The sequence below is a fragment of the Ahaetulla prasina genome, chromosome 2, assembly GCF_028640845.1.
Source record: "Ahaetulla prasina isolate Xishuangbanna chromosome 2, ASM2864084v1, whole genome shotgun sequence".
NCBI lineage: Eukaryota > Metazoa > Chordata > Lepidosauria > Squamata > Colubridae > Ahaetulla > Ahaetulla prasina.
The window spans coordinates 178,251,677-178,276,869 of record NC_080540.1 but is presented as its reverse complement, the minus strand read 5'-3'; the positions used below and the strand labels follow the sequence as shown (position 1 = coordinate 178,276,869).

The 25,193-nt window shown below is 41.0% G+C and overlaps 1 protein-coding gene across 1 annotated transcript in view; it reads left to right on the top strand.

The window, feature by feature from the left end:
• The window catches only part of KIF17 (kinesin family member 17), a 29,998-nt gene extending 15,109 nt beyond the window's left edge, over positions 1–14,889 (top strand). Inside the window, exons 9-14 of the mRNA XM_058172434.1 lie at positions 1,465–1,598; positions 4,023–4,254; positions 4,827–5,085; positions 7,797–7,870; positions 11,812–11,932; positions 13,442–14,889. Of these exons, the coding sequence (XP_058028417.1) occupies positions 1,465–1,598; positions 4,023–4,254; positions 4,827–5,085; positions 7,797–7,870; positions 11,812–11,932; positions 13,442–13,638 (1,017 nt within the window). The 3' untranslated portion in view covers positions 13,639–14,889. The remainder of the gene's footprint in view (positions 1–1,464; positions 1,599–4,022; positions 4,255–4,826; positions 5,086–7,796; positions 7,871–11,811; positions 11,933–13,441) is intronic.
• Positions 14,890–25,193: the final 10,304 nt, after the last annotated feature.

Here is a 25,193-nt window from a genome sequence, read left to right as displayed (position 1 = left end):
CTTTCTGTGGTTTTTGTGCCTTGAGTAGTAACTTGTATGATTCTTTGACTGAAAGTGTCCAAGTCCACTCCACTGATTCATTTCATCTTTTACTGTGTTAAGCTTCTTACATTCCATGTAAGAGTATATGGTAAAAGTATAAGTTTACCAGTGCTTTCTCCCACATATGTAGTTATACCTTTGATGTTGTCACTAAAGTAATCCTCTACCTCCTTATAGGACAACTACCCAATGTAGGCACCTGCTTGCTTTAACTGAACAGTTGCAATAAACTACATGCCTTAGGTATAAATACTCCCAGCATTCTTCACTCATTGCATCCAGAAAAAACATCTCTCCCATTATCTCTGATGAGGAAGCATTGCAAGACTTGAGAGGAAATCAGATGTTAACCTTGCAAAATTCAATGGGACTTTTCCTTCAAGTGTATTTAGAGTTGCATAATCCTAAATTAGGGCTATCAAATCTGGGTTGCAAAAATCCAGATTACTCCTAGATGGCAGCAATTCAATTGTAATGTACATATCTCTTTGCTGCCCTCTGCTGATCATCTGAATTTTTACTATATCTAGTAGCCGCACCAAAGAATCTCCAATCTCCATTCAAATAAATTGGGCTTAGTTCCTAAGTGTGCATTATGGTAATCTTACTTATCCTAAATTGGGAATACATCCAATTGAAAGAAATAATTTCTTCAAAATAAACATCAATAAGTTTATGTAATTATGTTACAATCCTAAATACACATAACACTCAAAACAGTTTATTTCTCAGTAAATATATTAGCTTATGCTTCAGATATTGCTGATGTACATACATATTGATTGCTCTAATGCCGCCTTCTAGATATTATTTACTTCAATTTTTATCAGGCCAAGCCAGCGACAAGGGACCACAGAAGTTAAAGATATCTAGATTCTTTATCTCTATGTATCTCTGTGTCTATGCATTACCATAAATCAATATTTTCAGTGTAGAATGATATCATCTAGTAGCTCTGAACTGATCTCGTTGGCAGAGGGGGAAGACGTGTTTGTCATACATTTCATATGTAGGGGGGAGGGGCAGGGGTCTTACACATCTTGAAAATGTTCCAGCTTCATCTGATTCCAATTATCTGAGCATTGTAAGATCAACAGCTGAATGGCTTTTCAGTTTGGAGCATCTTCAACACACGTAGAGAGAATTCTTTGCTCTTCCTTTCCCCTTGTAGAACATTTGGGTGGGTTTGAAGTCTGACAACATCAAAACCTAAGATAATAGGAAGCAGCTGTGGTATGCTCATGTTCCAATAAGCTTTGACTTTAGACTTAGTTCTATATATTTAGAAGATGGCCACTCTTGATTCATTTTGCTCCAATTTCTTTTTGGAGGTACTTTGAAAACACAGAGTTACCCAGATGTCTGTCAACCAGACCTAATGCATATTCCTAATTGCTGCCTCCCATGTTCTCTGGTGCTCAGGAGTGCAATATAGAGGAGTCACCTTCTCCTCCAGTGGACCAGCAAATGAGGAAAATTTTCCGACCAGACACACCTGGGACTGATGTAATTGAAGACGTTCTTATACCTATGAACCAGCAGGAAGTACTTGCAAGGTCAGTAACTGAGAAGACAGACAGAGGCAAAGGAATGGTGTTTATGAATGCTTCTTGTTGCTATTTGAAAGGAAAACAATTCAGCTTTTTAAAAAAAAAATCTATATTTTTCACAGTGAAAATAAATTAAGACAAATCAGGGCAAATTAGAATCCCACCCTAACTATACTGAGGCTTGTGCAATATTTGAATTTGGCATATTTTTCCCAATCTCTCTAGGTATTTAATATTCTAACTTGGAATTAGGTATTCTAGATTGGAATCAATGCTGGGCAGAAGAGGTGCAACTGATTAGAGAATATGAACAAGGGTTGATGCTAGCTATCAGCTTAGCTGTTTCCAAAAAGGGTTGGATCAATTCAGGGAAATCATGGAGATAAATGGTTATTAGACTTGATGGCAGCATGCCTGCCTCTGAAGATCATCTGTTGAGCTACATTTTCCTTGTATAGTTGGCTGGCCATTGTAAAAGAAGGTTGCTGGACTAGATAGTCCGGGCATCCAATCCAGCACAGCATTGCTTAGATACTTATATCCTCGGGAAAAATTAAGGACCCTCACATTGGTCTCAGTTTGCAATGCAGGAGGCTCCCAAGTACACGAGGCAGACCTCTTTTCCTTTGGAGTTGGGAAACGCTCTCTTGCAGATTTTCTCTGTAAATCTAGAATGTTTCTGAACATTGAAGAAAATGGGCAAGCATATGAGAAGATTCATTCTACTTACAGCTCAGCCAGTCTTGGGATCCTGGCATACATATCACTTTTAAGGACCAGGGTTTTTTTTTGTTTTTTTGTTTTTATTTATTTTTTGTCATATACACAAACAATTGTCATAGATAAAACAACATATTTTGAAGAATATATATATATATATGTAAAAAATATGCATCAACTATATCAATTTGATATAATGAAGGGAACAATAGGACAGGAACGGTAGGCACTATTGCACGCCCCTTATAGTCCTCTTAGGAATGGGGTGAGGTCAATAGTGGACAGTTTTTGGTTGAAGATTTTGGGATTTTGAGTAGAGACTATGGAGTCAAGTAATGAGTTCCAAGCATTAACAACTCTGTTACAGAAGTCATATTTTCTGCAATCAAGTTTGAAGCGGTTGACATTTAGCTTGAATCTATTTTTTGTTCTTGTAATATTGCGATTGAAGCTGAATTGAATTGAATTGAATTGAATTGTAATATTGAAGCAGTATCTGAGCATTCTCAGCAATCCAGATTTATACCAAAGTTTTGGTCACAAATAGATGTGCATCACCTATAAAAGGTGTCTCTAGACCTTCAGCACCCTTTATGGGGAATTGCTGCATCTTTATTCACATGATGGGGAGTGTGAGGTTCTTAACTGATAGTTTTTGCTCAGACTTCAGCGGAGGAAAAGAGGAGGGAGGCTGGGCCTCCTTCTCCCTTGTTAACAGATCACGGCTTTCCTCTGATTCACTACAAGAGGAACTTCAAAAATCAACAACAACAGTAGACATACTGCAGTTTGAATGAGATATGCACCTAATTTCATTGAGCAATTAGGTCACATCTCTGGTTAAAAAGAAACTTTTCCTTCTCTAATGATAGAGAGAGAAGAGGAGGATGAGAAGAGAAAAAGAAGAAATGGGATGGTAGAAAAAAGAGGAAGAAAAGAAGGAGGGGCTCCAATTTTGGCTCTGCCTTTTCTACTGCTTGTTTTAGCTCTTGCTTTAGAGTATTCTTTGACGTCTGAAGGATTATAGCTCTGGGATTAAAAACCGATGCCCATTCTTGCACCTTTCCTCATTTGCATCTAGTCACAGCATAAACATGCCCTGACAGAATCTATTTTCTGTAGCAACCCCCTGATGTTATTATGTTCGTCTCTTCCTTAGCCTATGAGTGAGGCAGATTGAAATCATTCTTAGCTGCATTAATGCTAAAGCAGAGTTCCCCCTTATTTTGCCACAATCCAAGGGCAGCCCCATAATGTGTAAAACCATTATACTTTTAGATGACTGTAGTGATTTGAACAAGCAGCAGTAGAAGCAGGATAAGGGATGGTAATAGATACCGTCAATTTCATGTCAGTATTATTTTCTGCCAACTTGAAGACGAATGGGTAGCACCTAACTCTGCCTTGGTGAAATGCTCTTACTCGTGTGTTACTTCATTCACTTCCAAGCTATCCATTTCGAGTTGCTGAAATATTTTGTGATCTCAAGATCAGTAACAAAAGTCACTGAAATGACAAAATAGTTTGCCTGCCACCTTCAACTATTTTCTGCAGCAGGTGGTCCAATCCTAGTGGGTTTTTCCATTGCATAGCACAGAGACCGCAGACTTCAGGGGTTCTCAACAGGCCCATCATGGTGGAAGGATCCCCAGGTTTAGAAATGGTTTTAAAAGATGTGGCTAAAGTTAAGATGACTCTCTGGCCTCTTAGACTGCAGATGCTAGAGCAACAGGTTGTTGGAGGAGAACAGGCCAAGAACAAAGATCTAAAGGAAAAGCATACACGTCGAAAGAAAATTGCAGATGAACGGAAGCAGCAGTTGCTGGAAGCTCTGCAGAAATCAGATGAGGACAGCAGTGACTGGGTCCTACTCAATGTCTATGATTCTATCCAGGAGGAAGTGCGAGCCAAAAGTAGATTGCTGGAAAAGATAAAGGAAAAGGTGATCTATACTTTTATTTATTTCCAGTCCATTTCCAGTATGAAATGGCTGGAAGTGCACAAGTTTAAAAAAACCTTGTTTTTTAAGTACTGGTTTTCAACACATAAGACAGGACCTGGAAGCTGACTTCATTGGTCCTGATCCATGTGTTGGGCTGGGCCAGTTGCACTGTCATTCTTCTCTATTTAGGCTTTGTTGTTCGTTTGTTTGTTAGTTTGTTTGTTTAAGAAGCATTATGTTTTTTGTGTCCATATGTTCCTGATGCCTAGCTGTCAAGTACAAAACCACCCAGCGATGTTTCTGTATGTAAAACCAATCTTCTGATAGCTTTTGATAAGGACAGCAGATCTGTACTGTATTTTCTTAAACCTTGCAGTTCTTTTGCAGAGAAAAGCCAGCCATTTTGATTTAGATAATTGATATAAAGATGCTGTTAGTATTACAGTCGGGTGTTTATCTTTTGGCTTTTTACATGATGCTGCATGTCCGTTGCCTTACCCAGAGTGGAACATATATTAAATTGATTATAAAATAATGTCTATACTTTTACCCAATGATTCTCTCCTTCCCAGCTGCGGGCAGCTGAGACTGAAATCAAAGATCTACAATCAGAGTTTGAACTGGAAAGGATTGATTATCTGGCTACTATCCGCCGCCAGGAGCGAGAACTCCTGCTCTTCCAGCAGCTCCTGGACCAAGTGCAGCCTCTCATACGAAGGGACTGCAGTTATAGCAATTTTGATAAAATCAAGAGGGAGTCCACCTGGGATGAGGAATCAAGCTGCTGGAAAATCCCAGACCCTGTTACTCAGAAGACCAGCCTCCCTGCAGGTAAGAGAAGCTCCAGGCACTAGAGCAGAGGTCTCCAACCTTGGCAACTTTAAGCCTGGTGGACTTCAACTCCCAGAATTCCCCAGCCAGCTTTGCATTCTGGGAGTTGAAGTTCGCCAGGCTTAAAGTTGCCAAGGTTGGAGACCCCTGCACTAGAGTGTCATCTGGATAGAATTGCTCCAGGTTCTCAATGCAGGCAAGAAAGAACTCGCTAGACTAGGAAAATGCATTCCACCAACTTCCTGGCCTAATTCATGTAGTACAGGTAGTCCTTGACTTACAACAGTTGATTTAGTAACCATCCGAAGTTACGATGACACTGAAGAAAGTGACTTATGACCATTTCAGCATCTCCATGGTCAAATGATCAAAATTCAGATGCTTGGCAACTGACTCATATTTATGACGGTTGAGGTGTCCCAGAGTCACATGATCCCCTTTTGCAACCTTCTGACATGCAAAGTCAATGGGGAAGTCAGATTCACTTAACAGCTGTGTTCCTAACTTAACAACTGCATTGATTTACTTAACAACTGTGGCAAGAAAGGTTGTAAAATGGGGCAAAACTCACTTAAGAAATGCCTCACTTAACAACATAAATTTTGGAGTCCAATTGTGGTCATAAATCGAGGACTACCTGTATGCTAATCCCAAATATGAACTGCCTGGCTTTGGCTTGGTTTACTGGATGAATGTAACCATTGAAGATTGTAAAGTGTGATTTAAGTCAGTCTAGTCAGGTAGGATTTATTCAAATAATAATAATAATAATAATTTAAAAACACACTAGGAACTGAAATGAAACAAAACTGGAAATCTGTTAACAAGAGTGATTAGAATTAGGACAGCCTTTAGTGTGTAAGCATATTTTTATAATCCAGCAAGTTTAAAGGCTGCCTGACTGCCAAGACTGGGTGACTTGGAATTAAAAGTAAGAAAAAGCAGAAAAGTCAAAAAGAGATCATGAATGGCCCAAAGATAAAGCACCCCTCCCAATCCAACAGGAGCTGAACCATCACTCTACCCAAAAGCCTAGAATAGCCTTTAATAGCTTTCAGAAAATTCAGAAAAACCCTGCCATTGCTTGCATTGCCATTTACTGGTATTGCCATTGCCATTGCCATAACTGTATAATAAGTTTTTTAATTTATTTTTAATTGTACATTGTTTATTTTTATCTTGGCTGTACACCGCCCTGAGTCCTTCGGGAGAAGGGCGGTCTAGAAATCTAATAAAATAAATAAATAAAATAAATAAATTTACAAGAAGGCAAGCTAAAGAGTATGCTCTCCTCAGCCCTCTAGGGCAGGGGTGAAATCTAAAAAATTTCCCTACCAGTTATGTGGGCGTGGCTTAATTGGTGGGCGTGGCTTGGTGGTCAGATGGCTGGGTGGGCGTGGCCAATAACAATAAATAATAAAAATAATAAACAAAGTATAAAAAACAATAAGAGGTACCAAAAACCAACTTTCACACTTTACACACACACAACACAACACAACTGACTCACACACAATGTAAAAGCAGCTGCACTTCACACTTCACACAGCCACAAAAAGCTCAAAAACCAGCTTTCACACTTTACACACACACACCACAACTCTCTCTCACACACATACACACACACACACACACACACACAAAATACCACATACAGCTTTCTGAGATTTTGTGTGTTTGTGTAGTTAGAGTGAAACACTACAGAAACACACCAAATCTCAGAAAGCTGCACAAATATTTTATTTTATTTTATTTTATTTTATTTTATTATTTTATTTATTTTATTTTATTTTATTTATTTTATTTTATTATTTTATTTTATTTTATTTTATTTTATTTTATTTTATTGTGGACTTCAATTCCCAGAGTTCCTCAGCCAGCAAAGCCAGACAGCATTAATCACTCAGTGATGAAATAGATTAGCTAAGTTTAGATTAGTTCTGTCTGGTGCTGAAAGCGAAACTGGGGCTTTCTGGCTGGGATAAAAGCCATGAGGTCAGCAGTAATCAGGTAAGTGCCTTAGAATCTCTTAAAAGGAGGTTTTCTAGATGTTTTCTACAGAAAACATGTTTTTTAAGGTTTTGCAGATGAGGAACTCAGGTGAGATCCCCAGAGTAGCCTTTAATTATTTTTTCTTAAGTTTAAAGGCTCTGCCGATCTCAGCTGAAGGGCGAGATCCTCAAAGGCTTTTTTTTTACTTTTAAAGGCATGTTTCGGCTGAAGCAAAATCTTCTTTTAAAAGTAAAAAAAAACCCTCTGCTGATGGTGGGGCTCAGCAGAGGCAGGGGGGGCGGGGCCAGGGATTTTTGCTACCAGTCCTCCGAACCAGCAGCTGCCATCGCTACCGGATTGCGTGAGCCGCTCTGATCTGGGAGCATTTCACCCCTGCTCTAGGGCCCATATCATGATGTCTCACACCTTCGGTTTCTACTTTTGTTCAGGAAGGCCTATTTCAAAAAGCTCGGATTGTCCTTAGGGAACACAGATCTGTTCTTAGAAACAGAAAGTGATCCTTTGCTTTGCAGCATTTTAAAGTTTGTGTCATGATAAAATATTCTAAAACCATTCAAAGGGTAAACTGGAGTGGGTGTGGGGATTGTTGTGTCCACTGGATGTCCTTGTCCCCTCTCCATGGCACAGTATAGGCTGGGGTACTGATATGGCACTTTTAAAGAAGCTGAGAGCCACTGTTGCTGTTTTTTTTTTAACAGCAGTTTCATCGTTATCACTGACTAAGGTGGGCAAGAAGAATTCATCGGCAGAGAATGGGGAGACGGTGACAGTGGTAAGTTGAAAAAGAGTGCTCAGCGCCTAATGAGAATAAATTGTGTTTCTTGGAGGTCCAAGTTCAGTGGCATTGTCTCTTTGGTACTTCATGACCTATTGACCACAAGGGGGCACTAGCGTGTAGATGGAGAGTTAAGCATTCATTTTTGTGTCCTCTCTTTGTCACCCTGCCTGCTCTTAGTTTTGTTGTGGTTATTCGTGTCTGACCTATTGCAACCCCATGGACAATGTTCCTCCAGGCCTTCCTGTCCCCTACCATCCTCTGGAGTCCATTTAAGCTCATGCCTACTGCTTCAGTGACTCCATCCAGCCACCTCGTTCTCTGTCCCATTCTTCTTTTGCCTTCAATCTTTCCCAGCATTAGGCTCTTCTCCAGTGAGTCCTTCCTTCTCATTAGGTGGCCAAAATATTTCAGTTTCATCTTCAGGATCTGGCCTTCTAAAGAGCAGTCAGGGTTGATCTCCTCTAGGACTGACCGGTTTGTTCGCCTTGCAATCCAGGGGACTTGCAGGAGTCTTCTCCAGCACCAGAGTTCAAAGGCCTTGATTCTTTGGTGTTCAGCCTTTCTTATGGTCCAACCTTCACAGCCATACATTGCAACTGGGAAAACCATAGCCTTGACTGTACACACTTTTGTTGGCAGGGTGATGTCTCTGCTTTTTAGTACGCTGTCTAGATTTGCCATAGCTTTCCTCCCCAGAAGCAAGCGTCTTTTAATTTCTTGGCTGTAGTCCCCATCTGCGGTGATCTTGGAGCCCAGGAAAATAAAATCTGTCACTACCTCCATTTCTTCCCCATCTATCTGCCAGGAATTGAGAGGGCTGGATGCCATGATCTTAGTCTTCTTAATGTTGAGTTTCAAGCCAACTTCTGCACTCTCCTTCTTCACCCACCTCAAGATTCTCTTTAGTTCCTCTTCACATTCTGCCATTAGAGTGGTATCATCTGCATATCTGAAGTTGTTGATATTTCTCCCGTCAATCTTGATTCCAATTTGTGATTTATCTAGCCCCGCCTTTCATCTAGCCTTAGTTTAAGAGATTGCTAATCTGAAGTCATTTCCTTCTATTTTATCTTCCAGGTGCACATATGTGCAAGCATATACTCATAGCATAGATGTTTTCTGACTCTCTCCTGATAGGATGTAGATAGGCAGGTACTAGGTTTTATCAATCTCTATATAGATAGTCCTCGATTTACAACCATTTGTTTAATGACTGCTCAAAATTACAATGGCACTGAAAAAAAGTGATTTATGACTGGTTTTTACACTTACAACCACTGCAGCATCCCCACAGCCACATCATCAAAATTAGCAATGGAAATTTGGAGCTCAGTTGTAGTTGTAAGTCAAGAACTACCTGCAATTCCTAAAATAAATCTCCTTTCTGTTATAATTAGCGCTAACCCTTGCTCAGGTCCAGTTACTCTCTCAGAAATGCTCCTACACATATATGCAACACTTCAATCCCTAACATATCTTGCATATCCACATAATCCATTGCTGGAAGAAAATTGCATCTGGTTCCGTTCCAAGCCGAGAGAGAGGTGCTGGAAATAAAATGGAGGCCGGCTGCTTAGGAAAGAAGGCCTGCTTATTGATGAGCAGAATCAGCAACAGCATGTGGTGCTGGGACAGCTGACACATTAGCTTGATGAGTGCAAGGATTTTTATACAGTTTACAGTATTTTGTAATTTTGAGGTTTGTTTTGTGTGCTTATATTATTTGATTGGTTTTACTTGTTTTGCAAAGGCTCGTGATGGGTTTTAATGATCGGCTTCCTTGTCGTCCTAATCCTGTCAGGCATGTGTAATTGATTTTATCCTATTATCTATTGCCTGTTATCTAGCCTGCCTTTCTTAATGGACCAGTATTTTTTCCACTTTTCTCAATGAATGGGGTTAAAGTCCTGTCCTGTCCTTAATCCCAACATCTGGAGCTGAATATTTTTTGTTTATGAATACATTAGCTTGCATTTCTCAATGGGCACAAAATATCCATCTCTGAAGACTTCAGGCCTTTGCTGGAAGATATTAAGAAAGACTTAGGCTGCTTTCTGTTTTCAAGAACATGTTTCTCCATATCTCCTATGGGAAATATAATATTATTAAACCCCCCAATATATTTCATTGTTCTAGGAGGGGCGAGCTTCCCACAAGTGAATTTTTGTTGCTGGGCAGCTTTTCTTCTCAACTTCTCTTCATCAGAGCACAGAATCTTGATAAAATGAAAAATAAACTTGGGATGATTTGCTGCAAGAGAGAACTCTTCCCTTTTATAAAGAACAAAAGGGTGGAACCAGTATTCCCAGCCTTCCTCTTGTCTTGACCATTGGAAGAAGATTTTATTGTACTATCATTCTTACATTTATCATAGCTAGATACTGCTGCCTCCTGGCCACCAGATACTACTATGGCAATAGCAGTAGCTTTGAGTTGATCTGGTTGGGTTGGGTTGCCTTCCCTTATTAAATCTTATAGCCTCTAAGATAATGTCCCAATAGCCTAGGACTGTGATGGCAACCCTATAGCATGCGTGCCATAGGTGGCATGCAGTGCCCTCTCTGTTGGCACATGAGCCATCGCCCCAAGTTAGCTCCGCCGCGCATGCATGCGTACCTCCTGTCGGCCGACTGGTCGTCAGGTCTCTGCCGTGGGTGGGCACGTGCGTGAGGAGCATGTGTGGGGGGCGGGAAACGTGCAGGGGATCGCACATATGCACGGGGGGTGGGATGGGGCAGGTGCAGGGGTGCGCGTGCCCAGGGCTGGGATGAGTGCAGGGGAGCTGCATGCGTATGTGGGGGGGGCGCACATGTGCATTGGGGGGCCACATGTGCATTGGGGGTTCGGGCAAGCACACTCGCACACATGCTTTGGGCACTCGGTCCATGAAAGGTCACTGGCCTAGGATGTCCCTTATACTCTGCTTGCTGGTTCCATGGCTAACTCTTTTCAAGGCTGAACATTTGCAATCTCAGAAAGCCACAAAGGGATGAAGTAGGATATGAGCAGGGGACAAAGTACCTCAACCCAGCAAAACATGTGAATCGGATCTAGATGAAGACTATTCCCTCTGTTTTCACATCTGTCTTGCTGGGCTGCAGCAGGCAGGATATCAAATGTAGCTAGAACACTTTGAATTGCTGTTCTGGAGTGTAATAAATATAAGTAAATATATTATCATAATATACCTATAATAAAGATTAATAATAATTTTTCAGGGCAGATTACCATGTAATCAATCAAAAGTTTCTAGTTCCTCCACTAATTGCCATTACTATGACTTCAGTAACAGAGTTGTTAATACACAACCTGACTCTGTGGTCTCTTCCCAAAATCTCCAAAGCTTTAACCAAAAACTGTCTACTATTGACCTCACCCCATTCCTAAGAGGACTATAAGGGGCGTGCATAAGAGCACAAGCGTGCCTACCGTTCCTGTCCTATTGTTTCCTTTCATAATATCCAATTAATATAGTTATTACATACTTATGCTTATATATATGCTTATATATTGTATAGTTATTTCATGCTTATGCTTATATATTCTGTTGTTGACAAAATAAATAAATAAATAAAATAAAATAAAATAAATAAATAAACTATCTCATTTGGAGGCAATACAGCAGAATAAATTAGAGCTTGAAAAGATAAAATAAAGATTTCTTTATGAAGTACCAAGAGCATACGCACCAAAGACAAATTCCTTGTGTGTCCAATCACACTTGGCCAATAAAGAATTCTATTCTATTCTATTCTATTCTATTCTATTCTATTCTATTCTATTCTATTCTATTCTATTCTATTCTAAAAGATAAGGCAGAGGTCTCAGGTCAGCTGGAATCTGAGTCTTGGTTATTAAAAATTAGAAGAATTGTGATTCTCCTTGAACCGAAGGAGGATTAAACTGGTACTCTAGTCCCTTGTCTTTGTCCCCAGCCAGAAGAAGACCGCTACAAGATGATGCTGAGTAAGAGTGACAGTGAAAATATTGCCAGTAATTACTTCCGCTCAAAACGAGCCAGCCAGATTCTCAATGCTGACCCCATGAAGAGTCTAGGTAAATCCCTTCATGTGCTGTTTATTATTTTTTCCTCTTGGAAACTACCTCCTTAATAGCATCTCACATGTGTTGAATAATTTTTCAGAACAGTATTACAATTTCACTTATCAGAATCTCAGAGTCATCTAAAGAGAGAAAATCTTTTTTTTCTTTTCCTTAACATTGCTGCCCTGGGGGAAGAAATCATATTCTCTGTCCCCAAGACTGGCAGATTTTGTCTCTTTGTGGGAGGGCTGAGAAATCATGATGTCAATTCCATATTATTGTTTAAGCTATTCCAGTCTTCATTACAAGAAGTCCTCGCTTAAATCACCTTAATCACAAGTGGTCGAAGTTGCAGTGGCTCTGAATGAATGGTTCTTAAGTTTGGTCCCTGAAGTTATAACCATTACAGCACCCCCACAGTGACACGATCAAAATTGAGGCACGGCAGCTTGCCTCACTTATTACTTCAGGGGCACTTTAACTACCCCCCCCCATTTCCTCCCCATCACTGCCCTTTTGGCCTCCCTGCACAGCAGTGGTCCCTCACAGGGGTGCCACTTGGACTGTAACAGAGGCAGAGCAGTCTCAGCTGGCTACCACCACTCTACTTTAGCCCTAGCACTGTCGCCACCAAATGCTACCTCAAGCCCTACGCCTTGGGCTGCCATCCCAGCACTAAAGCACAAAGAACCAGCCCTCCCTGTCTCCTTGTTCTCCTCAAGGCCTGCCATGTTCAGAAAGCCTTTGGAAAACTTCTGGGCTCCCCCCCCCCCCGAAACATCACCAAAACGAGGCTCACAGTTTGGAGAATGGCAAGTGCAGCCTCAGGAAGAAGTCCTGGGGCAGCCAGCTTCTGTCTCGCAATGGGCCATGCCATCTAAGCTTTGTCAGCAGGAAAATGGCCAGGGGTCAATTGGAAGCAACAGGATCTGCAGAGTGCAGGATAGTGGGCATAGCTGGGACTTTGTGCTGTGGCACTGAGGTGCCTCGCCGTGGCATATGGCTTCTCAGCAGCAGCACAGGGACTGAAGAAGAGACCTGGAAGTGATGGCAGCTGGCTATGCATGGTGGCCAAAATGGAAAATGGGGGGAATAGGTGGGGGAGGGAAAGAATTCAAGAGGAGGCAGCTTCTTGCCTTACTGAAGCTCAGAGCTGGGAGGGACCAGCCTAGGAATGGCTTGGATTGGGATGGGTTATCACTTAACAACGGGTGGGATTCAGGTAATGATGATGTCTGTTGTTAAGTGATGTGGTCATGTGACATTGCACTTTATGACCCTGTTGCTTAGTGACAGAAATTCCAGTCCCATTTTCTATTGTTAAATGAGGACTACCTGTATATATTACATAATTAATTGTACAGAAATTTTAAAAAGTTTTTGCACACACAAGCTGAACATAGAACATTGTTGCAAGACATTTGGATAAATTTCTTCTGGGGAGGATGGACAGTGAGATTTTGTTGTCGATATTCCTGAAATTAAACTCCTCTTTTTATTTTTGGTTTTCTCCCTCTGCAGTTTCCCACAACTCACCTCCTTTACTGAACAACAGCACTTCCATGCTGTCTTCCAGCCTGATATCTATTCCTTCTGCCCAAACAGTGGAGATGCCCCAGCCACGCCCCTTCCGCCTGGAATCTCTGGACTTCTCCTCCCCTTCAGCCAGGACAAAACGCAAGAAAAGCAGGAACAACCTGAATGGTGACCCCCTCTGACTGATGGAGCTGTTGTCTGCCTGCTGTTCTCTCTGGCCAATAACTAGCTCTCCTTCGCCGGCATCCTGTGGGTGGCCATGGCTGAAGTTCCAAGAACCCAGGGCTTTTCTTTCCCATTTGGGAAGAGTGAAAGCAATTAAAAGGTGCTTCCTAAAGACCATTCGTCTGATCAGCTTTCCATGTTCAAGTTGGGATTGGCACCTCATATCGCAACCCATTACTTTACTATTTTGTACTTGCATGCTAGTGCTTCCTCTCCAAATCACTGCTCTACCCAGCAACAGGGAGGGAAATAGTCCCAGAAGACATGGAGTAGAAGTTCTTGGCCATAAGCTTCTCTCCTCCCCATCACACCGCCTCCTGCATTTCCCTTTTGTCAGAAGTCCCTGGAAGCTGCAAGATAGCTGGATACATCATTGGCTTACCTGCTCACTTTGATCCTGATTCTGCCATCCTTTTGGAATTCCCGGGAAGAGTGAGAGGACAGACCAGTTGCTGCCTCAGCTTAAATGGAAGGCTGGGGCTCTCAAGAAGAGAAGACTTCTTGAGTAGATTGGGAACTCAGCTTAAAAGATGGATGGAACTAAAGCTGTTTAATTCAGGTTGTGGGTGAAGAGTGAATGGCAAAATATAAGTGCACTGTTGATCTAGGGCGGAGACGAGATAAGAATGAGTGTCCAGGAATTACTGTCCCAAGTCAGTTGCATGAAAAAGTGGAAGGACAGGAGAAGATGGCTCTTGTTGTCCTTCAGCAGAGGTTTTTGTTCTTCCTGTTCTTTCTGGCACCTATTACTGATTCTGCTTCATTCGTGGCTCTTACCTGAGGGAAGAAATAAATGGGAGAGAGAGGACTTGGACTTTACCTAACAATCCTTTCCCAAATCATCCTACTCAGAACTTTCCATAAAGCATTACACGTCTCATTGGGGTTTTTTTGCCTTTGGCACTTGGGTACCAGAGTGCATTCTTTTTTTTTTTTTAATGAAAGCCTTAATGTAGCCATCCTGAACCCTCCAAATACTGTTTTCCATGTTTCTTCTGTAACCTGAGATCACTTCAGTCTGGAATCTGCTACTGCCTTCTTCCTCGCTGTAGAAAGAAAGAAAAAACCCTCTAGTAACAGCAGCACTACTGCCACGTCTCAGCCACCGCTTTCTTCTCAGTCGACCAGAGGAAGCTGGAAAAGCCAGCCTGTTTCAAGTTGCATAGCCAGCAGCAAAACACAAGCTTCTGATTTGCACAACAGTTCACCAGCTGAGAATAACAGGGGTATTGGGGGTGGGGGGGAATCAATACTGCTGCCATTTGTGTGGGATTCACATTTAACTTTTAGACACTGGTCTGTGTTATTGATTTGTTCACATTCACCTTTCCCCTGAACATAATAAACAGTCTGTTAAGACAACTTCAGCTTGATTACTTCACAGCCCAAGGTGGCCTATTGCTGGCAGTCGTCCAACAGGGGTTGCTCTTTTGATAACCTGAAAGACGAAGCCAACAGGGAAGGAGAGACAGTCTTTGCCATCTTTGCGCATATTTTACCCCAAATACTTAGTGCTCATAATGACATCTTTCTCTTCTTGCCCAACCAGAATGGGAGTGCTGTGTCCCCAGAATCTTCTTAGCAGCACAAGGCATCTGCCCTGGCTAGTCTTTGGGAACAGAGAAAAATGTCCTGATTGAGGAGTAATTCATTCAACCAAAAGAGTCATTGAATTGCTATGACGAAGTTACTGCTGTAAGCCAAGAATAAATGGGACAGGGGTGAAATGCTCCCAGTTCGGACCGGCTTGCCCAATCCGGTAGCGATGGCGGCTGCTGGTTCGGAGGACCGGTAGCAAAAATCCCTGGCCCCACCCCCTGCCTCTGCTGAGCCGGACCATCAGAAGAGGTGTTTTGTTTTTTTTACTTTTAAAAGCAGTTTTTCTTCAGCCGAAAGCATGCCTTTAAAAGGTAAAAAAAAAAAAAGCCTTCGAGGATCCCGCGGTTCAGCTGAGATCGGCAGAGCCTTTAAACTCTTTTTAAAAAAACTTTAAAAGAAAGTTTTAAAAGGCTCCTCTGGTGATCTCACCTGAGTTCCTCATCACCAGAACCTTTAAAAACATGTTTTCTACAAGCTCTTTGCCGAAGAGCTTGTTAAAACAATTATTTTAAGAGGTTCTGGGCTGCTATGAGGGAACTTCAGCTGAGATCGTCAGAGGAGCTTTCAAAGTCTTTTTTTCCTCTGGCGATCCCAGATGACTTGCCTGATCCTCACAGGCTTTTAAAATCATTTTTAACAGCCCCCACTTACAAGAGCCCCCATCCATGTCCACCCAATGCCCCCTCCTCACTTACCTATAATTACTGCTCCTTTCGGGCTGGCAATGCCATGCTTTCTTCAGCTACTGATTACAGCCTGCTTTGACTCCCTGCTTTGCTGAATGAGGAACTCTGGGAGTTGAAGTCCACAAACCTTAAAATTACTAAGGTTGGAGACCCCTGATCTAAAAAAATACATAAATAAAATAATAAAATAAAATATTTGTGCAGCTTTCTGAGATTTGGTGTGTTTCTGTAGTGTTTCACTCTAATTACACAAAAACACAGAATCTCACAAAGCTGTATGTGGCATTTTGTGTGTGTGTGTGTGTGTGTGTGTGTGTGTGTGTGTGAGTCAGTTGTGTTTTGTGTGTGTAAAGTGTGAAAGTGTGAGGTTCCTGCTTGTTGCAGGGGCCATTTTGGGTGAAGTGCAGCTGCTTTTACATTGTGTGTGAGTCAGTTGTGTTGTATTGTGTGTGTGTGTAAAGTATGAAAGTTGGTTTTTGGTACCTCTTATTGTTTTGTATACTTTGTTTATTATTTTTATTATTTATAGTTATTGGCCATGCCCACCCAGTCATCTGACCACCAAATAAGCCACGCCTGCAGAACCGGTAGGGAAAATTTTTAGATTTCACCCCTGAAATGGGATATAACATGGGCTTCCTTAGGGCTTTCTAATCCAATGGGGTATACAACTGAGTATAGTATACAACTATAATTGAGATCTCGGTGTTGCAAAGTTAGTACTGAGCTTCTAACACTACTCATTGAAATAACATTATACTGCTATGTTTTCATGGAATGAAAACAAAGGTAGAAGTTACAAATGCTTGAGGGCCTTCTCTCCACAAAGATGCTGTGATAAAGTATCTTCTTTTCTATAGCGTTCTCAAGACATTGCCTTCATCTTAGCCTGAGCCTGTTGAGTGAGACAGGCTTGGGTCATCCATTGACCTAAAGTTTTTTCTCCCCTTATTTCAACACCATCCAAAGGCTGCCTCAAGGTGTATAAAATCTGTTAGGCTTGGTTGCCTTAAAAAGGCAGGGTTATGGTTAGGTTTCTTTGGGATCTTGGCAAAAGCTGATGTTAGGGAAAGATGCTTAATGATATTATAAGGAAAGAATGTGACAGCTTTTTGTTTGGACTTCGTTTTGGAAGCACAGTAAAATACACTGGAAAATCTCATTTAGAATGAAAAACAAACTAGGGTTATGGTTGAGGTGACCTAGGGTCCTTAGGGTCTTGGATGAAAGATGATGTTATGTGAGGGATAATGTGACAGCTTTTCGTTCAGACTACAATTTCAAGCATAGTAAATTACATGGGAAAATCCCATTCACAATGAAAATTAAAATAGGATTAGGGTTGGGATTAGGGTTAAGATTAGGTCTCCTTAGGGTCTGGGCTGAAACCTGATGTTAGGGATAGATTCCTAATGGTATTATAAGGAAAGAGAATGTGACGGCTTTTCGTTCAGACTGCAATTTCAAGCACAGTAAATTACATGGGAAAATCCCATTCACAAGGAAAATTAAAGTGGTTTAGGCCTTAAAGTAGGATTAGGCCTTATGGTTAGGTTAGGGTTAGAGTTAGGTCTCCTTGGGGTCTGGCCTAAAAACTGATATTAGGGATAGATTCTTAGTGGTATTATAAAGAAAGATAATATGACAGCTTTTCATTTGGATTTCTTTTTCAAGCACAGTAAATTACATGGGAAAAGTCATAATTACAATAAAAATAGGATTAGGGTTAAAGCTAGGTTAGGTATCATTGGAGTCTGGCATGAAAACTGATGATAGGTATAGCAACAGCACTTAGACTTATATACCGCTTCACAGCGCTTTACAGCCCTCTCTAAGTGGTTTACAGAGTCAGCATATCTCCCTCAACAATCTGGGTCCTCATTTTACCCATCTCGGATGGATGGAAGGCTGAGTCAACCTTGAGCCTGGTGAGATTTGATTTGCCAAACTGCTGGCAGCCGGAGATCAGCAGAAATAGCTTACAGTACTGCACTCTAACCACTGCGCCACCGCAGCTCGTATAAAGAAAGAAAATGTGACAGCTTTTCATTCTGACTTTGTTTTAGAGCAAAGTACATTATATATAAGGGGCGTGCATAAGAGCACAAAAGTGCCTACTGTTCCTGTCCTATTTTTCCCTTCATTATATCAAATTAACATAGTTGTTGCATACTTTTACTTATATATAATTTTTCTCTCATGATGAGTTATTGTTTATGTTGATGATTGTGTATACTGTTGTGACAAAATCAAATTAAAAAAAAATATGGAAAAATCCTACTCACAATGAAAATTAAAGTAGGATTAAGATTAGAGTTAGGTCTCCTTGGGGGTCATGCCTGAAAACTGATTTTAGGCATGGATTCTTAATGGTATTAAATGGAAAGACAATGTGATGGCTTTTCGTTTGGACTTCTTTTTGGAGCACAGTAAATTACATGGGAAAAACCCATTCAGAATGAAAATGGTATTATAATGGTATTATAAAGAAAGAGAATGTGACATCTTTATGATTGGACCTTGTTTTTGGAACACTGTATATTACATGGGAAAATCCCTTTCAAATGAAAATTAACCTATAGTTAGGGTTGGGATTAGGGTCAGAGTTAGGGTTAGGTTTCCTTGGGGTCTGGGCTAAAAACTGATGTTAGGGATAGATGCTTAGTGGTATTATAAGGAAAAAGAATGTGATAGCTTTTCATTCAGACTTTTTTTTATTATTATTATTTGCATTTATATCCCGCCCTTCTCCGAAGACTCAGGGCGGCTTACACTATGTCAAGCAATAGTCTTCATCCATTTGTATATTATATACAAAGTCAACTTATTGCCCCCAACAATCTGGGTCCTCATTTTACCTACCTTATAAAGGATGGAAGGCTGAGTCAACCTTGGGCCTGGTGGGACTAGAACCTGCAGTAATTGCAAGCAAGCTGCTGTTAATAACAGACTGCATTAATCTGTTGAGCCACCAGAGGCCAGACTTCTTTTGGAAGCACAGCAATGTGCATGGGAAAATCTCATTGAGAATGAAAATTAAACCAAGGTTATGGTTGGGGTTAAGGTTAAGGTCTCCTTGGGGTCTCACCTGAAAACTGATGTTAGGTATGGATTCTTAGTGATATTATAGAATGTGACTTCTTTTCATTCAGACTTCTTTTTGGAGCTAGAGGCTAAAACATTGCAGAAATTGGGTATGACTAGTTTAGTGAAAAGAAGGAGTAGGGGTGACAAGATAGCAATGTTCCAATATTTGAGGGGCTGCCACAGAGAAGAGGGGGTCAGCCTTTTTTCCAAACCACCAGAAGGCAAGACAAGAAACAAAGAATGGGAACTAATCAAGGAGAGAAATAACCTGGAACGAAGGAGATATTTCCTAACATTGAGAATATTTAATCAGTGGAATGACTTCTCTTCAGAAGTTTTGGGTGCTCCATCACTGAGGTTTTTAAGAAGACTGGACAGCCATTTGGGTCTTCTGCTTGAGCAGGGAGGTTGTTCTAGAAGACCTCCAAGGACCCTTCCAACTCTGTTATTTTATGTTCTGTGTTCTTCCACCCCATAGAGAGGAAGCAAATGACTGGTAGTGCTTGGGAACAGGTACCATAGTGGCAGTATTGGCAGTGGGGATGGTAAATTCCATGCTGTCATAGTTTTCAGTCAGTTCAAGAATGGATAAAGAGCTTGCAATCAAGCAAGGAGGGGAGGTCATTTTAAAGGTCATTGCACACTAAAACAAAAACTTTACAGACATTGAGTGATCTTGAAAATGTTAGGTACTTCCAGGCAGTCACCTGTCTCTTTCACAGATTTGTATAGGAGATCCAAGTAAAGATGTATTGATCAACTGCCCATCTCAATACTTTTTTTTTAATGGCAAAGAATCGATAAAATGAGAAAGCAGAGGATCGACAGCAAGATAAAGTATCGTCCTCCCTGAAGAAGACAAGTGATGTGTTTGGGATGAGTTGAACCCCCCCCCCCCCAGTTGTTTCCTATTCGCAAATTTCTCAGTCAGTAAAAAATCAAGTAGACACAGTCCCCAAATCTGCTAAATCTGACTTCGAAATAAAGGTGAACAGGATTTGACTATATTTCTCTTATTAGGTTAAGCATTTTAGTGTTGCTATTTCCTCCTTGATTGATCACTTCGCTAGAAATGAGGTATAAGAGAGAGACTATGAAGAGACCAATTGCTTACAAGTGCCTTCATCCAATATGCTAAGCAACTTGGTTTTCACAGCCTATTGTTTGGTTTAAGTACATGCTGGATGGACCAAGTCAGTTCTGGTAGCTGCATTCTCACAACAGTCTAAATTTGCCTAATTTTAATCTATGTTACAGTTTGTGGTTGTGACTTCTTGTGTTAAACTAGCCCCAAAGTCATAAAAATAACTACACATTAAACTGTAAACAAAAAAAAAAAGGGGGGGGAGGTACACTGCCTTTGTTTACCCATAGTGCTTAATCCAATTAAAAATTGATTTATATTTGCTACAATATGCTAATAGTAAAATAATAGTATTTTGCATGGCTGTACCTCCCTTAACCACATTGTAGTTTAGGGCAGGGGTCTCCAACCTTGGCAACTTTAAGACTTGTGGACTTCAACTCCCAGGATTCCTAAACCAACTTTGACCCCTGGTTTAGAGTTCTGTGTGAAGCAGAAAAGGGCTTTCATGCTACTTGGGCAAGCACTTGCCAGCAAACCACAAAGCGGCCAATCCCATTGTGGTCTCACCTGGGCAGGAATCTTGTTATGTCTTTAAAGAGAACAGGGCAATAGGTGAAACTGAAATTGTCATTTCCTTTCCATTTTATGTACTTTATATCGCTCCTTTCTATTTAGCTATGTGTTCATAGGTAGGTTCAAAGTGCAGCACACAAAAACATTAAAATAAATTAAAGTCAGTGTTAACAATGAAAGTCATAATAATATAATAATAATAAGCCATAATAAGTGCCTTGACTGTTGTTTTAAACACAGATTGGAAGCTACATGCAATCCTTTGGGCACAGATGGGATAGCCTCTGATCACCCAAGCAACTTCAGAAGAGCTTCTCTGCTGGAACTTACCGTAATTGGGGCTATCAGTTCTGGGATCTACAAGATCAAATGGCCACAAGAGGGCAGTAAACATTTACCGTAGTCTAGGCTCAATAACTTGGCTGCCCTCTAGTGGTCATCCATATCCTTGCAGGTGTATCTGGTATTCTATTTTAACATATAGGTAGATTCATAATGGGAAAGGCATTTCCTTAGTTAAGTCCTAAATATATCAAAAGCTTAAAAATTAATATTATCACTCTAATTTGTATTTAGAAAGCAAATGGCCACCCCAACAGGGCAAATCTTATAGTACAAGTGTGACATGATATTTGTGTCTTATACTAGCTAGGCATCCAGCTGATTCATTTCACACCCTTGTAGCATTCCAACATTCTTTGTTGGAGCTATTTATCAAGATAGGATGTTTGACTACCTCAAGAATGCTGTAATTGTGGGAATGTGCTCCCTGTTACAAGTACTGTTTTTCTGTCCTGTCAACATCTCTTTAAAGTAGATCAAGCTTGTTGTTGTTGTTAGTTGCAAAGTTGTGTCCGACCCATCACGACCCCATGGACAAAGTTCCTCCAGGCCTTCCTGTCCTCTACCATCCTCTGGAGTCCATTTAAACTCATGCCTACTGCTTCAGTGACTCCGTCCAGCCACCTCGTTCTCTGTCATCACCTTCTTCTTTTGCCCTCAATCTTTCCCAGCATTAGGCTCTTTTCCAAGTCCTTCTTTTTCATTAGGTGGCCAAAGTATTTCAATTTCATCTTCAGGATCTGGCCTTCTACAGAGCAGTTAGGGTTGATCTCCTCTAGGACTGACTTGTTTGTTCGCCTTGCAGTCCAAGGGACTTGCAGGAGTCTTCTCCAGCACCAGAGTTCAAAGGCCTCGTTTCTTTGGCGCTCAGCCTTTCTTATGGTCCAACCTTCACAGCCATACATTGCAACTGGGAAAACCATAGCTTTGACTATACGCACTTTTGTTGGCAGGGTGATGTCTCTGCTTTTTAGTACGCTGTCTAGATTTGCCATAGCTTTCCTCCCCAGGAGCAAGCGTCTTTTAATTTCTTGGCTGCAGTCCCCATCTGCGGTGATCTTGGAGCCCAGGAAAATAAAATCTGTCACTACCTCCATTTCTTCCCCATCTATCTGCCAGGTATTGAAAGGGACGGATGCCATGATTTTAGTTTTCTTAATGTTGAGTTTCAAGCCAACATCTGCACTCTCCTCCTTCACCCGCATCAGGAGGCTCTTTAGTTCCTCTTCAAGCTACAAGGATAGTATTTTAAAGATAATTGAATAGTTGAACATAGTAATCTATGCTCCATTATCACTGTTTAAAAATACTTTGATAAAAGTGCAGGCATAATTATAAGCTACAAATGTTGGGAATGGTTAGGAGTTCCAAATTGTTCAATAAGCATCACTAATAGTATAGTAAAAGTTACAGCACACACCTGGTTTCTTAATTTATATACTATGTATTACATATGCATAACTATAATCATTTTAAAAGCTGTGGAAGCAAAGCAGACATCACAACAGGGTAGAAAACTGAGCATAAATTGAGCAAAACGCTACAATTATTTGAAACTAGCAAGGGAGTCACATTAAGATCCATGCTGGCAGTTCCAGCAGCTAATTCTGAAAAAAATCTGAGTAAAGTTGGAATATTCTTTCCTGGAACCCAAACACATCTTTTTAGTTTGCACCCTCCTCCGTTCATTCACTGCCTCTCTTATAAAGAAATAGAAATTGAAAGCACATGGTAATGCCCTCAAAGGCTCTGGTACGTAAGAGGGTGAGCCGCCAACATTGCACTTCCTTGTTGAATAAAAGACACATTCATCTGCCTGTCAGCAGCCAACAGAGCTTAACCCATCTGGGCTTTTCTTGACCTGTATCAACAAAGAACAGTTCCCCAATCCATGCCACACTCTGTCCTGAAGATCTGACATGTTGTATGAAAGTTATTCCCTAGTTTTTCTGCTGCACTGCAACAACAAACAGAAAGCTTTGGCAACATATTGAATTAGCAACCAATTTTCACTAGGGAATAAGAATGTGAACTCATGTGCTCAGCAAGTGGGATTTTTTGTGTGTGTGTGATATGGGTTCTACGCAGCAGCAATTGACATCTGCAACTGGAGGTACATGATTTCCACACCAGCAACATTAAAACTGCAAATCTGCATTGCCTTGCTAAACTCATTCTCAGGAGGCAAGAATTTCCAAAGGGAATGCTGTAAAATTTATTTTCCCTTAGTTGAGAGTCCACTTGGCTACCTGGTGTATTTGTAAAAGCTGCCACATTTGTAGATGCTTATGCAGAGTATGTGGGAGGCAAATGAACTTACAAATGAAGGCAAATCTATGGACTTGTGAGGATGAGCTCCAGCGTGAGTCCAAAAGCTTTTGGTCCCGATGACTGACCCAAATTGGATCCTGAAAATGAGCTTCCTTGCAGCAGGGGGCATATCCATGAAAGCGTGCATCAGATTTTCTGATGAAGCCATTGCATTATATGATGCTGGCCAACATATAACGTGGCCAGCATCATATAATAGCCATCTCAAATCTCTGTCTGCAGTCAAACTTGTCCCAGTCCTTTTTTTGCCTCTTCACTCCTACTACTTACAGGATATAACTCTTCCATACTCTAACCGATATTCTATTTCAACATCTGAAAGGAAATTCCCAGTTTTTGAGGGCACTGATACAGTGGTGGGTTTCAAATTTTTTTATTACCAGTTCTGTGTGCGTGGCTTGGTGGGCATGGCAGGGGAAGGATACTGTAAAATCTCCATTCCCTCCCCAATCCAGGGGAAGGTTACTGCAAAATCTCCATTTCCTCCTGATCAGCTGGGACTTGGGAGGCAGAGAATAGTTGGGGGTGGGGCCAGTCAGAATTTTTACTACCGGTTCTCCGAACTACTCAAAATTTCCGCTACTGGTTCTCCAGAACTGGTCAGAACCTGCTGAAACCCACCTCTGCACTGATATGGTATTGTTCAACACAACGCAACACAAATCATTTGCAGAAGACATAGACTCCCTCTCATTGAGACCAGGTATTTTGGCATGAAGCAAATGTTTTCCAACCTATGCCAGCAGAAAACCTCCAATTTTCTGGACCATCCATTTCTGTTTCCCTCCTCATCACTCTAGGGAAGAGAGTAGCATGCTACAAAGAAGCTAGCCATTATATTTTGTAAACCACAATGGGTGGCAAGCATCTTGGATGAACCCTATCCTTATGGATTATTTCACAAATCATAATTCTCAGGGTGCCGTCCGCCAAACAATGTCGGCTGGCGGCCCCCAGGGGAAGGGCCTTCTCTGTGGGGGCTCCCACACTCTGGAACGAGCTTCCCCCGGGTTTACGCCAAATACCCGACCTTCGGACATTTCGTCGCGAACTCAAGACTCATCTTTTTATCCGCGCGGGGCTGACTTAAATTGGGATTTTAATGTTTAAATTTATTTATTTTAAACGGGGTTTTTAGTATGGGAAATTTTAATCATTGGGCTAATTTAAAATAAGTTTTTTAAATCGTATTTTAAACTTATATATTGTATTGTCGGTTTTATTATGCCTGTACACCGCCCTGAGTCCTTCGGGAGAAGGGCGGTATAAAAATCAAATAAAATAAATAAATAAATAATAAATAAATAATTAAGGCCAACAACCACTTCATATCACTTATGAATTTAGCCATTCCCCTGGGAACAAGATATAAAAACAAGAGCCTGACTCTGAAAGCTTCCCGTGAAATCCGTGGGGTTTTAAACAGCCAGCTTCTGCTTGCACTGAGCCTTCAGAAGGTTACCAAGGATTTAACCAGCCGATCATTTTTTTCTCTCTCTGGTTCTTCTCAGAGGAACATTCAAATGAATCCAAACACGTCTCCATTTCTTCATCTCACCATTAGTATGCGTGTGGCTTTTAAGCCCAGCCAATACAGGCAATAGAAATGAAATAGAAATGTAAGAGAGCAGAAGGGAGGGCCAGCAAAACCACAACTTCAGTCCTGTTGTTTAATGACTTTGCAGGTAGAAATCAGCTAGCTGTGAGTTAGCTTTTGCCCTTGTGTTATGAAAAAGAAAGCTTAAAAAAACCAGTTGGTAATTACAATTGAAACTTTTACTTTACATGTGTATTGAAAGGATGGTTT